Source organism: Sorex fumeus, unplaced genomic scaffold (assembly GCF_029834395.1).
Source record: "Sorex fumeus unplaced genomic scaffold, SorFum_2.1 ptg000058l, whole genome shotgun sequence".
In the NCBI taxonomy this organism is placed as follows: Eukaryota; Metazoa; Chordata; class Mammalia; order Eulipotyphla; family Soricidae; genus Sorex; species Sorex fumeus.
Window position 1 is genome coordinate 16,906,750 of NW_026606115.1, and position 15,799 is coordinate 16,922,548.

At 40.7% G+C, this 15,799-nt stretch overlaps 1 protein-coding gene across 1 annotated transcript in view; it reads right to left on the minus strand.

The window, feature by feature from the left end:
* The window catches only part of COL4A5 (collagen type IV alpha 5 chain), a 289,563-nt gene that overhangs the window by 150,925 nt on the left and 122,839 nt on the right, over positions 1-15,799 (minus strand). Inside the window, exons 3-4 of the mRNA XM_056125710.1 lie at positions 4,838-4,927; positions 1,639-1,683 (exon numbers count right to left, since the gene is read on the minus strand). Of these exons, the coding sequence (XP_055981685.1) occupies positions 1,639-1,683; positions 4,838-4,927 (135 nt within the window). The remainder of the gene's footprint in view (positions 1-1,638; positions 1,684-4,837; positions 4,928-15,799) is intronic.

Sequence of the window (15,799 nt, forward strand, 5' to 3'; positions counted from 1 at the left end):
TTTGAGGAATAGTTGTTCTTCATTGTCGAAAATGGTGTGATGTGACTGATGTCTGCTCGTCTCAGTCAGACCAATGATGTCATACTTGATCTTTGTGCTTGCACCATCAGGTGCTTGATGGATGCTTCCAATGCCAGTGTATGTGTGTTGAAAGTACAGACAGTCATTTTAGTACTTCTCTGTTTTGGCAGCCTATTTCGACCTTGAGATTTTATCAGGCTCTCCTTCCTCACCCTTCTTAGCGCTATCATATTAGTGGCTCTTTCAGGGTCAGGGAATAAGACCCATTGTATTTACTGCTTTTGGTATATTGAATATGCCGCAGATAGCTTGCCAGGCTCTGTCGTGTGGGTGGGATACTCTTGGTAGCTTGCCAAGCTCTCTGAGAGGGACAGAGGCTTTTAGGGCTGCCTCTAATCGCCCTTGCAGGTGTTCCCATGGTTCAAACCATATTTGAACCCCATCAAATATGGTGTGGTAATCTTGGAAGATGGGTATTAAGTGTCTTAGGATGTGTCTGGAATGCGTTCTGGACATGGCGTTGCCTGGGTAGTGGAAATAGTGGAGATATTGGAGGAATGCCAATGAGGTATTTATCTTGTACAAGTAGGGTGGGGCTTCTGGGTGTGATCCCTGGGTCTCTGGAGATTGGTGGGAGCAGGCAGAGGATCTCTTTTTCTGGGTCCTGTTGAACCTGGAGTCCAGGGTGACAAAATTCCACTTACCTGGCTCTGTGGGGCTTCACTCGTCCGTGAGTCTCGGCCCAAGCGTCCAGAAAGCAGCTTGGAGCGTGGTGGTGGCTGGGTAGTGGAGATCTGGGCCCTACAAAAATGGGATGATAATGCTATTTGGGCCTCCCAAAGGGGAATTGAAAGGGTTATGCCTGGAGTATCATGCTTCACTCAAGTGAGAGAAAGAATCCGGAGTTCCAACCTCCGTCGACGATCTTGAATCAGGGACGCTGTCTCGTTTGCCAAAGCATCTAAAATCTGATGGTCTGGACACATAACATGATTTGGAGATGACCACTGGACTAGAGCCATTACTGACTGGATTCCACGGGACGTCAAAAGATCTCATGGCTGCCCACCTATGAGATGGTCAGACTTCTTCGTCAAGACCCTGAATGATTAGTTTGAAGCTCTTCATGTTCCTGAAGCGAGCAGACGCCATTGCAACAGCGACGAATGGGGACGTTACTGGCGCCTGCTGGAGCAAATCCATGAGTACCCGGATGTCAAGTGATGTCAAGTGATCAAGTGACCAAGTTGTAATTTAGCATCATATTTCTTGTTAATAAGCTAAATTAAAATATTTTACATTAGATTAAGTAGACATTTGGATGTATAAAGAAAGATTAACTGAATACCTACATAAATAATTCAGTTTAACTTTCTGAGTTTCTCTTCTTTTGAATCTTTAATTTTTATTATACTTGAGGTAATATGGTTACAGTAATATTAACATGTATGGTTTTAATGTACAAATCCAATGCACTTTCACATCAAAATTAACCAAAAAACTCCACCACTAAGATTGTATTCTTATTTTCTCACTTCAGTGAGTTTTCCAGTCATCTCATATAAATTCATTTCATTCTGTTTGACAAAATATTTAACATACAAGAAAATCACTTACTCTAATGCCTTTTGGTCCTGGTGGTCCTGGAATTCCATCATCACCCTGAAAAATACATCTTTAGTATCTTTTCATTCAAAAAGGGCTTTCAGGTAAAATTTTAGATTATAAAATAAGACTTAGATGTTTTTAACCATTGTGAAAGTTATTGAAGAATTTTATACCCAAAGAAGAAGCATTGCATTGGGAATCAAAAGAAGTTAAAAAGAACGTAAGAAAGCCCTTCATGATAGTCCCATGTAAAGATAGTCAACATCACTAATAATCATGGAAATGAAAATCAATACCATGATATATTTACCTCACACTTGTTAAAATTGCAACTACAAATAAAATAAGAAATAAAAAGTGTTGTCAAGTATGTGGAAAACTCCGTACAATTTTTCCGAGAATGTAAATTGTTACAGCCCATTATGAAAAATGCTAAGAATATTTCTTTAAAACCAAAAATATAACACCTCTTAATAGGAATAGTTCACTTCAACAATTAAACCTTTGGGCTTACCCATATATCCAGAATACTGTGCTGTTTTTAAAATCAGTTTGTTTAGCAACTTTAATTTCACCTTCAATCTTAATTTTATTCACCTATGTATGTAACCTATGACCAGTTTAGGAAGCTTATCTTGCTGTTTATCACATTCCATTAACACACCATAATAATAGACTAACTCCCGGATGGGGAAGACTCCAGAAATCAGAACTATTATTTGGTATTACTGACTCTGCTTAGGATTGTGCTCCAAGGAATTTCCTCCCACTATCGGGGTCATTTCATTTGAAGAGGTTGCACACGACCTATTCATAATCTCTTTTGATGTTCCTAAAGCTAAAGATAATAATAGACTCAATTCCTTGGCCCAAGAGTTTCGGACAATAGAAACCTTAAATTTTCTCCTGGTCAATCAAGGCGAGGTTCTGTTATTGTCATCACCTGTGTTACACTACATTACTGAAAAATCAGTATACTTTTTTACATTACTGGTAAAACAGGACAGCATATCAACAAACTTAAGGAAAAAAGTCTTTTATTGTATGAGCTACAGTACAGTGAATAGGGCGTTTTGCCTTGCACAAGACCAACCTGGGTTTAATCCCTAGCATCCCATGTGGTTCCTCCATCCCAGTAGATGTGATCCCAGAATGCAAAACTAGGAGTAAACCTTGAGGGATGTGGCCCAAAAAACAGGAAAAAATCTCTTGGCTGTCTAAATTACATTGCGTGAGAAATGGGGGCCATCTAATCCTGGCTTGGCAATGGTTGGGTTCATGGATATACTCAATCTTTCTAGCTGTGTGATAATTCTGCGGAATAATTTTGATCATGACTATAATACACTGTGGCCTTAGACTGGCTGCCTAGTTTCTGACAATGACCATAAAAGTTCATCTCGTTGATTTCCGTGATAGAGTAGCCTATGATAATCACTCAAACCCGAAGTTCAGGAGTCTGGTTTATTATATTTTAGGCAAATCACGAGATATTACAAAGGGATAATATAGGCATCATATGGAAAACATGTATATCCTAAACCAGATACAGTACAGTTGCAGTCTCTTTAAGATGTTGCAATCAAGAACTCATATTCTCTGTCTGGCCATTGATCTCTTCATTGAAAGAAAGGCTTTTTATTTAGAGCCTGGAGAACTCCTTAGCAGCAGAGTAAGGACCCTTTACGATATTTTTGCTGCACTCTGACTTACTAGTTTTCCATTCCTAGCCTTTTCCCTTCTCCCTCCCATTATGATCTTAGTTCAAAAAATTAAAAAAGCATTTTTTTCCAAGAGACCTAAGCAGTGAAATAGTTCTTTATATCTATATTTATTTATCAAGTGCTAATTCAATGGTGCTAATTCTTGGGGCAAAATTGAGGGGGCTAATTCAATGGGGCTAATTCTATAGTTCTTTATATCTATATTTATTTATCAAGTACTAATATCAATGGTGCTATTTCTTGGGGCAAAATTGAGCAATAAGCGTTAGCATTTTCTCTGGCTAAACTGTTTGCTTATACTATCACTGTACGTTTACCAGTCACTACCATTTGGGCATGCAATCTTGATCAGCTACTCTGATATGTAGCAATTCGACTCTCTTTACCTTAGCCAAGCTCCTGACTAAAGTTAATGTTTAATCCCAGGTAACCTGGAGCGGGGTAGGTGACTCTCTCCTCCCAATCCAACAGAGCCCCAGCAGCTGAAAACCTCCAGAACTCAATCACCGCCATGCTCACAGATGATCACCACAGGCTCACATGAGCCTCATCCATGAGTGAATTTTCTGAAAAACTCAGATTATGTGGGTTTTTTGACCAAAATCTCCAGACTCGCACAGAGTGCGAATGGGTGACTTCCCTCCATATCCCTGATCTTTTGGTAATGTGGCAGTCATGCCCACGAACTGCCTCTGGCACCATATAATCTCATTAACATCCATGATCCAGAGACTCATAAATAAATCTCAGAAGAGTGAAACAAACTACAAGAGAAGTCTCTGGACCCCAAAGTCATCATCCAGTTATAACTCTAGCTGTATAACTCTATTCAAAATTTTAAAATTCCTGGAGCGACATATCATACTCTATGCCCCTGATATATGAAGAGTAGCACATCACAGTTGATAGGGTATAAAGTAGAAGGCAACCAATCTCAAATATGTATGTATTTATATATATATATATATATAAATATGTATATGTAGCACACAAGGTTCAACCTGTAACAACATGTTAGTAATCTCTTATATAAGGGTTTAATGGCTCCAGAGTGAGATATAACAATTTTCATACAATTTCCTCTAAGGAAAGTTTTTTGTATCATTTTAACAGATTATTCATAACAAACAATTCAAAATAAATTATTTAGATTTTGGGGTGTGGTGAGAAAATTCAAACTATGATGGTGGGAAGGTATAATGGTGGTGGGATTTGTGTTGAAATATTGAATGTAATAAATTATTTTGAACAAATTTAAAATAACATAAAATAATAATAAATTTAATGTCTTAAAGAATATCAATAAATGCAAGAAATCAACAGCATCTTCTAAAATAATTTGACTATGGGAGTAACAACTAGTTCTTTAATAGGACTGGGTTCTGGGTATAATTCAAGTTACTTTTTGGTAGATATAATCTCTATATCCATATTTTAAATGACTAAATTCTTTTGTTATTATTAATTAACAATTTGGAACATACCTTTTGTCCCAGAGGCCCTGGAGGACCTTCAGGACCTGGAAATCCAGGCAAACCTGGATGGCCTTCCAATCCTGGAAATCCTTTCTCCCCCTGCAATTGAACGATATTGAAAAGTACGGTCATTTGTGAATTTTTAAGCTCTGACCAGGGTTAATATTTAAAAAGATCAAATGACTCTTTAAAAAATCAATTTAATTTAATGGTACTAAATTCACAGTGTCTATGAACATGAAAAAATCTGAAGGATATGTGTGAAAAAAACACAAACCATTCTAAATTTATGTCACATTTCATAATATAATTCCTTGCTTGCAAAAGTCTAAATCATATCAAATATAAAATAGGATTAAACAAGATGTCATGAAGAGTTTAACAGCAAGGTAGAATTAAATTCATAAAATAAGGTCTGTAGGGATTATAAGACAAAAGTATGATACAGTGCTAAAGGGGAAAAAAAAGCCAAGAGAAAAATCTTTCTGTTTTGTTGTAAACGTATAAGTGCAGAATTAGCCAAACTGGAAATTTATTAAATGATTGGAAATGAGATAGAAAAAAGGCATTAGAAAATCAAAATATGGGGATTTTTCTGGCTGCAAAATGAAACCCTGGAAGAATTAAATACTCATTATGGTGGAAATAATGCAAAAACCACTCTTAAGTTCTGTATTCATGTTTACTATTTCAATTGCTACTCATGCTCCAATTCTGAGCCCAATGCTTATGAATACCAGAATAAGAAGCCCAACAATGAGAGTGAATCACATCTTATTAGCATAAAGTTTGCCTAAACATAGCCAAAAGATATGAAGTTCTAGATAACTATAAGGAAAATACATTTATTGAAAATCAGAAATCAACTACACATCTCATAAAATTTTATCCTATGAGTTTATCACCAGTGGACATTTCATCAATCTAAGTTCATGCTTTTTTTTAAATAGATGGCAAAACCTCCGGTGTTTATGTAGCAGGAAAGAGAGCAGAATTTCTGTTGCTGCATAGACACAGGTGGTCAAAACAACACAGTAGAAATTGCAGTAGAAAAAACGGGAGAGACAAGACTCTGGAGGCACCCAGTGATCAGAACACCATCACACAATGGATACTGTGACTGGACTTGAAAGTTGATTTGATCACTTGATCACTTGACTTCCCTTTAATCATCAATTTGCTCGAGCGGGCAACAGTAACGTCTCCATTTGTCCCTGTCGTGTGCTAGTGTAGCCCAATGGTGTCTGTTCGTTCTAGGAACATGAAGAGCCTCAAACCGATCATTAAGGGTCTTGACGAAGAAGTCTGACCATCTCATAGGTGGGCGGCCACACGGTCTTTTGAAGTTCCATGGAATCCATTCGGTAACGGCTTTAGTCCAGTGGCTGTATCCAAATCTCATTACGTGTCCAGCCCATCAGACTTTAGATGCCTTGGCAAACGAGACAACATCCCTGATTTTTGACCATCAACGAAGGTCGGAATTCCGGATTCTTTCTCTCATTTTAGTGAAACGAGATACTCCAAGCATAGCTTTTTCGATTCCTCTTTGGGAGACACAGATAGTGTTCTCATCCAGTTTCATAGGGGCCAGGTCTCTGAAGATGCCGTCATTGACAACATTGACAACACTGACAACAGTGAGAAGGAATACGATTGACTGGTGCAGCATCTCCATGATTGTGTGAGGAACGTCAAGAGAGACAGCCACAAAAAAACACCTGTCTTCGAAAATTCTTTTTTTTTAATTTTTATTAGTGAGACACCATGAGTTATAGTTGTACACTTACAAATTTTTGTGCTTTGGTTTCAATTGAGCTCATTTGCCAACGTGGGATGGCACATGCCTCAGGCAACCGCAAGCGAATGTCTGCACTCACAAAGCAGTGCAGAGATGCGATAAAGGAAGACCTCAAAGAGAAGAGCAGTAGTGCTGGTAGATGCGGCAGAAGCTGGGAAAAGCATTCGCAATGCCCGCCTGTCCTTTGCCAACTATGACTGCCCTCTGACATCCTGATGGATCTATCACATCTCCCAGAAGGGCAATGGAGAAGATTATCCATGACTTCTACTCAGATCTCTTTGATAGCCACATCCACCTGCCCACATACCAAATTCCGCAGGATGAATATGTCGTTCCCAACATTCTCCCTTCAGAAATCCGACACGCCATTTCGTCGGTAAAGAAACGAAGAGCACCTGGCCCAGACAAGGTCAGACCTGAATACCTGAAAAACCTGCCATCAGTACTCATCAATACACTGGCTCGGTTCTTCACACGCTACCTGTCTGAATGCAAGGTTCTGTCCCAATGGAAAACCAGCAGGACTGTACTACTGTTCAAGAAGGGAGACATCCACGACATTGGCAATTATCGCCCGATCTGCCTATTGTCTGTAATCTACAAACTGTTCACTCGAGTCATCCTGAATAGGATTGGCAGAACACTAGACGAAATATAATCATGGAACGGCTCCAATTCCAACAGGTACAGCCCACCCCCAAGGGCCTGGGTTCCTCTCTGGGCACGCGCAGCTAGAAACAGCCCCGAGACAGCCGGTTTTCAACCCCTGATCCGCGTGGGACGGGCACAGAGGCCCAGCTCTGGGCAACAAAGCTGAACGGCTCCAATTCCAACAGGTACAGCCCGCCCCCAAGGGCCTGGGTTCCTCTCTGGGCACGCGCAGCTAGAAACAGCCCCGAGACAGCCGGTTTTCAACCCCTGATCCGCGTGGGACGGGCACAGAGGCCCAGCTCTGGGCAACAAAGCTGAACGGCTCCAATTCCAACAGGTACAGCCCGCCCCCAAGGGCCTGGGTTCCTCTCTGGGCACGCGCAGCTAGAAACAGCCCCGAGACAGCCGGTTTTCAACCCCTGATCCGCGTGGGACGGGCACAGAGGCCCAGCTCTGGGCAACAAAGCTGAACGGCTCCAATTCCAACAGGTACAGCCCGCCCCCAAGGGCCTGGGTTCCTCTCTGGGCACGCGCAGCTAGAAACAGCCCCGAGACAGCCGGTTTTCAACCCCTGATCTGCGTGGGACGGGCACAGAGGCCCAGCTCTGGGCAACAAAGCTGAACGGCTCCAATTCCAAACAGGAGACATTCCCAACTCCTCGCCCAGTGCCAGGGACTCTTTCCGGAGCCGCGGCCGCTAACGCGGCCGCAAAATATTTTCCCACTACATATGCCATAGGAACCATAAGCTAACTTCTTAGATGGAAACTTCTCTATTTTAGCTCAGCCACTAGAAATACAGTTGCCAATAACTCATAAGCCTATCTTAACTCACACTGCATATCAAGCAGAATAGTAACACTGAACGTGAAGGACTAGTAAAGCAACGCAAAAGCCCACCAAACATTCATATTGAAGAGTCTAGCCCAGATGACACCAACAGTACTGTAGTGTTAGACAACCTCTCTGACAAGGAATTCAGAAGGGAGCTACTTAGGATGCTTAGGGAATTAAAAGAAACAATGGAAAGCAATGCCAATAGAAGACAAGAGGATCTGAAGGCAGAAATGAGGAAAATGCAATCAGAAATGTCAGACCTGAAAAATCTCGTAGGCGAATTGAAAAGCTCAGTGGAAGGCCTCAGCAGCAGAGTAACAGCGGCTGAGAACAGAATCAGTGAGCTCGAGGATGAAGTTCAGAGACTCTCCAGAAAAGAGCAGAAAATGGAAAAGAGACTCACAATTCGGGAACAGATGGCAAGAGAAGATCGTGATGAAGCCAAGAGGGGTAACATAAGAATTATTGGAGTCCCAGAGGGACAGGAAGAAAACCTCGATGAAGAAGAAACTGTCAAAGACATCATTGCTACAACATTTCCAGAGCTGAAGAAAACTTGTGACCACATTCAGGAGGCCCGAAGGGTACCAGCTAGAAGAAATCCGAATAAAAATACCCCAAGACACATTCTGATCAAAATGACCAAAACCTTAGACAGAGACAAAATTCTGAAAGCAGCAAGATCGAAGAAAGAAATCTCTTACAAAGGAGCATCCTTAAAATTCACAGCTGATTTTTCTGATGAAACCCTCATGGCCCGAAAACAGTGGTGGGACATAGTAAAAAAACTCAATGAAATAAATGCCTCCCCCAAAATACTTTTCCCAGCAAGACTCTCATTCATAATAGAAGGAACAACACACAGTTTCACAGACAAACAACAGCTCAGGAACTTCATAGACTCAAAACCATGGTTAAAAGAACAACTAAATGGGCTACTTTAAGGCAAGAAAGGCCCCTCAAATACACCCAATTTTAACAGAACAATGGGACAAAATCCCATAACAATAATCTCTCTCAATGTCAATGGGCTAAACACACCAATTAAAAGACATAGAGTGGCAGGATGGATTAGAAAATTGAACCCAACATTCTGCTGCCTGCAAGAAACGCATCTCAATAGTCAAAGCAAACACAGACTCAGAGTCAAAGGCTGGAAAACAATCCTACAGGCAAACAGCTCCCATAAAAAAGCTGGGGTAGCCATCCTTATATCAGACCACATTGATTTCAGAGTGAGGAAGGTCATAAGAGACAGTGAAGGCCATTACTTATTGATCAGAGGATCTGTACAACAGGAAGAACTTACAATAATAAATGTATATGCACCTAATGAGAGACCAGCAAAGTACTTAAAACAACTACTCATAGATTTGGAAAAAGACATCAATAGCAACACAATACTAGTGGGAGACTTCAACACTGCTTTGTCACCTCTTGATAGATCAACCAGACTCAAGCTTAGCAAGGACATACTTCATTTGAGGGAAACAATGGAAGAAAGGGACTTAGTAGATATATACAGGACACTTCATCCACAAAAAGCTGAATACACATTCTTCTCAAGCGTCCATGGAACATTCTCCAAGATAGACCACATGCTGAGCCACAAAACATGCCTCCATAAAATTAAGAAGGTAGAGATTGTATCAACAATCTTCTCAGACCATAATGCGCTGAAATTAGAAGTAAATCACACACAAAAACAGAAAACTAAATCAAACACCTGGAAATTAAACAGTGCACTATTGAACAATGAGTGGATTAGACAGGAAATCAAAGAGGAAATCAAAAGATTCCTAGAAACGAATGAAAATGAGAACACGAGTTACCAAAACTTATGGGACACAGCAAAGGCTGTGTTAAGAGGAAAGTTTATAGCTCTACAAGCATTCCTCAGGAAGGAGGAGCGAGCACACATAAGTAACCTAACCTCACAGCTTAAGAGCTTGGAGAAGGACCAAAAAAAGGAGCACAACCCGAACAGGAGAAAGGAAATAATAAAACTCAGAGCAGAGATTAACGAGATGGAAACCCAAAAAACAATCCGAAAGATCAATGAAACCAAGAGCTGGTTCTTTGAGAAAATTAACAAGATCGATAAGCCTCTAGCAAAACTCACAAAGAAAGGGAGAGAGAAAACCCTAATAAACCGAATCAGAAATGAAAAGGGGGTCATTACAACAGAAACCACAGAAATTCAGAGGATCCTCAGGGAGTACTTTGAGAAGCTTTATGCCACGGAACATCAAAACCTCGAGGAAATGGATAAATTCCTAGACTCCTACAGACTCCCAAGGCTGAACCAAGAAGACCTGGAATACCTTAACAGACCTATCACCATCAAGGAAATTGAAATGGTAATAAAAAGTCTCCCCAAGCACAAAAGTCCTGGCCCGGATGGATTCACTAGTGAATTCTTCCAAACCTTTAAAGAGGACTTACTCCCAATGTTCTTTAAGCTTTTCCACGAAATTGAAATATCAAAAACACTTCCGAACAGTTTCTACGAAGCAAATATCACACTGATACCAAAAGCAGACAGAGATACCACAAAGAAAGAGAATTACAGGCCGATATCCCTGATGAACACAGATGCAAAGATCCTCAACAAACTACTAGCAAATAGAATCCAACTACTCATCAAAAAGATCATACAACATGACCAAGTAGGATTCATCCCAGGGATGCAAGGATGGTTCAACATTCGGAAATCAATCAACATAATCCACCATATCAACAAAAGAAAAGATAAAAAGCATATGATCATATCAATAGATGCAGAGAAAGCATTTGATAAGATCCAGCACCCCTTTATGATGAAAACCCTAGCCAAAATGGGTATAGAGGGGACTTTCCTCAACATAGTTAAAGCCATCTACCACAAGCCTACAGCAAGCATCATCCTCAATGGGGAAAAACTGAGAGCCTTCCCTCTAAGATCAGGGACGAGACAGGGATGCCCACTCTCTTCACTGCTGTTCAATATAGTACTGGAAGTACTTGCAATAGCGATTAGGCAGGAAAAAGATATTAAGGGCATTCAGGTAGGAAAGGAAGAAATCAAGCTCTCACTATTCGCAGATGATATGATACTCTACTTAGAGAACCCAATAACTTCCACCAAAAAACTCTTAGAAACAATAGACTCGTATAGTAAAGTTGCAGGTTATAAAATCAATACCCAAAAGTCCATGGCTTTCCTATACGCAAACAGTGAGAGAGAAGAAAGCAACATGAAAAAAACAATCCCATTCACAATTGTGCCCCAGAAAATCAAGTACCTAGGAATCAGCTTAACTAAGGAAGTAAAGGACCTGTACAAAGAAAACTACAAAACGCTACTTCAGGAAATAAAAGAGGACATGAGGAAATGGAAGGATATCCCCTGCTATGGGTCGGGAGACTTAACATTGTCAAAATGGCAATACTACCGAAAGCATTGTATAAATTCAATGCAATCCCTATAAGGATACCCATGACATTCTTCAAAGAAATGGAGCAAACACTCTTGAAATTTATATGGAACAATAAGCCCCCACGAATAGCTAAAGCAATTCTTGGGAAAAAGAAAATGGGAGGAATCAACCTCCCGAACTTCAAACTGTACTACAAAACAGTAATAATTAAAACAGCATGGTACTGGAACAAAGGCAGAACTGCAGACCAATGGAACAGGGTTGAATACACTGACATCTCTCCTCAATCATATGCTCATCTAATCTTTGATAAAGGTGCAAGTAATGTGAAGTGGAGTAAGGAAAGCCTCTTTAATAAATTGTGTTGGCATCACTGGACGGCTACATGCAAAAAAATAGGCTCAGAACTCTGCCTAACACCATGTACAAAAGTAAGATCAAAATGGATTAAAGACCTCAACATCAGACCAGAAACCATAAGGTACATTGAAGATAAAGTTGGCAAAACCCTCCATGACATTGAAGCTAATGGTATCTTCAAAGATGCCACGCCACTGGCCGAGCAAGTGAAAACAGAGATAGATAAATGGGACTATCTTAAACTAAGAAGCTTCTGCACCTCCAAAGAAACAGTGACCAAAGTACAAAGACAGTCTACAGAATGGGAAAGGATATTCACCGAATACACATCTGACAAGGGGTTGATATCCAGGATATACAAAATACTGGTTAAACTCCACAAGAAGAAAACCTCCAACCCCATGCAAAAATGGGGCAATGAAATGAACAGAAACTTTCTCAAAGAAGAAATCCGAATGGCAAAAAAGCACATGAGAAAATGCTCTACATCATTAATCATCAGGGAGATGCAGATCAAAACCACAATGAGATACCATCTCACACCTCAGAGACTGGCCCACATTCAAAAGAACAAAAGCAACCGATGCTGGCGTGGATGTGGCGAGAAAGGGACACTCCTTCACTGTTGGTGGGAATGTCCACTGGTTCAGCCCTTCTGGAAAACAGTATGGATGATTCTCAAAAAATTAGAAATTGAGCTCCCATTTGACCCAGCAATACCACTCCTGGGAATATATCCCAGAGAGGCAAAAATGTATAGTCGAAGTGACATCTGCACTTGTTTGTTCATTGCAGCCCTCTTTACAATAGCCAGAAACTGGAAGAAACCTGAATGCCCAAGAACAGATGACTGGTTAAAGAAACTTTGGTACATCTACACAATGGAGTACTATGTAGCTCTTAGAAAAGATGAAGTCATGAAATTTACATACAAGTGGTACAATATGGAAAGTATCATGCTAAGCGAAATGAGTCAGAAAGAGAGGGATAGACATAGAAAGATTGCATTCATCTGGGGGATATAAAGTAACAAAGTATGAGATTAATACCCAAGAATAGCTGAGATCAGCACCAGGAGGATTACTGCATAACTTAGAGGCCAGCCGGGTATCCTAGAGGAAAGGGCTATTCAGATAGAGAATGGAGCACCAAATAAAGGATGTTTGGAGTATCCTCCCAGGAGGGGAGATGCATGTCGAAAGTAGACTATGGACTGAACATGTTTGCCACTCAATGCCTCTTTTGCAGACCACAACACCCAAAAGGAGAGAGAGAACACAGGGGATTGCCCTGCCACAGAGACGGGGGGATGGGGGGATGGGGGTGGGAGGGATATTATCCATGGTGGTGGAAAATGGGCACTGGTGGAGGGATGGGTATCTGATCATTGTATAATTGAAACCAAAGCACAAAAAATTGTAAATCTACAACTTTAAAAAAAATAAAATAAAATAAAGGGGAAAAAAAAAAGAAATATAATCATGCGAGTAAGCCAGTTTTTGAAAAGGATTCAGCACGATTGACCATATCCACATGATAACCAAGCTCATTGAGGTTTCTCGGGAGTTCAGACGCTGTTCTGTATAACGTTCATTGATTTAAAGAAGGCCTTTGATTCTGTTGAGACAGAAGCAGTCATTGAAGCCCTAATCAATGAGGGCATTCAAACTCAATACATCAGGATCCTCCTTGAGCTGTGTTACAGATTCATTGCCAGGATCTCATCATTCTACAAAGAAGTGATCATACATGTCAAGAGAGGGGTTCAGCAGGGTGATACCATTTCACCAAAACTCTACAGTGCGACCCTTGTGAACATCATGCAATGACTGGAATGGGACGGAATCTGAGTGAAGATAGATAGTTGACAACTACACTACCTCTGCTTTGCTGATGACATCGTTCTAATAACACCAAACATTAGCCAAGCAGCACAAATGCTGGTCGACTTTGACCGTGAGTGTGGAAAGGTCGGACTAGAGCTGAAACTCACGACAACAATGTTTATGAGAAACGGTCGCGTTCCTGACGTTCCATTCACTCTAAACGGGACAAATATCTCCGAAGCTTGACAAATTTGGCAAACATAGTTCTGCAGATACTGTTCCTGATAATGAAATTTTTCTGGCTACATTTCCCAGTGCAGAAGAGGGGGATAACATGATAGCTTTCCAGGGTAGTGTTCATTTGTAGTTCGAACTGGGAAATTTCTTATACCAGGGTGCAGGTTTGTGAGATACCAGGAGACTCCTTTTTTAAAATTTTTTATTAGTGAAACACCATGAGGTACAGTCGTAGACTTACAAGGTTCTGTGCTTGGGTTTCAGTTATACAATGATAGAGTACCCATCCCTCCACCAGTGCTCTTTCTCCACTACCAATGATCCCAGTATCCCTCCCACCCCTCATTTCCCCCATCCCATTTTGCCTCTGTGGCAGGGCATTCCCTTTTGTTCTCTCTCCTTTTGGATGCTGAGGTTTGCAAAAGAGGCATTGAGTGGCAATCATGTTTGATCTATAGTCTACTTTCAGCATGTATCTCCAATCTTGGGAGGATCCTCCCAACACACTTTACTTGGTGTTCCATTCTCTTATCTGAGCGGCCTTTTCCCCTATTGTGTGCGGCTGGCCTTCAAGCCGTGGAGTGAACCTCCTGGTACTTATCTCGACTATTCTTGGATGTTAGTCTCCTATTAGACTCCTTCGCTGAGATGAATCCACATGGCTCTAATGTGATGTACTTTGACTAGACACAAGTTCAGGAAGTCTCAACAAACACAGAATGTCAGGAGATTCCTCATCACCCTACACAATCACTGATAAGTATGTGCAACCGCTAGAATCTCAGAAACCTTCTAGCTTACACCTGCAGGAGATAAAGACAAAGCTCAGAAGACTGGGATCCCGCCCGTTTCCATTGGAAATATAAGAATTTCTATCTGCAAAGTATACCACTGACTGAAGGAAACATTCAAGACCGTGTATACATATCTATTATATAATACAATCTATATGACATTTTGGGCTGGAGCGATAGCACAGTGGGTAAGGCGTTTGCCTTGCAAGCAGCTGACCCAGTCAACCCGAGTTTGATTCTTCCGCCCCTCTCAGAGGGCCTGGCAAGCTACCGAGAGTATCTCGCCCTCACGGCAAAGCCTGGCAAGCTACCCGTGACATATTCGATATGCCAAACACAATAACAATTGTCACAATGGAGACGTTACTGGGCCTACTCGAGCAAATCGATGAACAACAGGAGGACAGTGACAGTGACAGTGACAGTGATATGACATTTTGGAATATATAAAATTAAAGAGTAAGTAAAAAGATTGGTATTTCTTGGGTATTATGGTGGGATGGGAGGAAGATAGATGAACTGGTAAGCACAAAGGTATTTTAGAGCAGTGAAAATATTATACATGATAATAAAATGATGGATATATGTCATTATTTGTCAAAATACACTTATGATAACAAGAAAGAATTACTGGGTACAGTATGTACTTTGGGTAACAAAAATTCATCAATTGTAACCAAAATATCTCTCTGATGAGGATGCTGACAGATGCTGGGGGTATAAAGAGTTATGAAGAACACAGGGAATACACACATATGTGCATGTATGAGGCCTGCAAATTCATTAAAAATCTCTGTAGCCTTCAATCCAGCTGTGAAACTAGATCTGGCTGTGACATCCGTCAAACTACTGATCACCAAAGTTGATCAGTTTGATCTAGCTGGATAAACTGGTTTCCCTTTCATCCCTCAGGGCTATATATGCATCTTTCCTGAAATTGTATGCTGGACTGAAGAGGACAACCTTCTCCAAATAGAAATTGATCATAGATTGTTCTATGATCAAAGGTATACCAGTAGCTACAATTCCTGTTAGAATCTCTA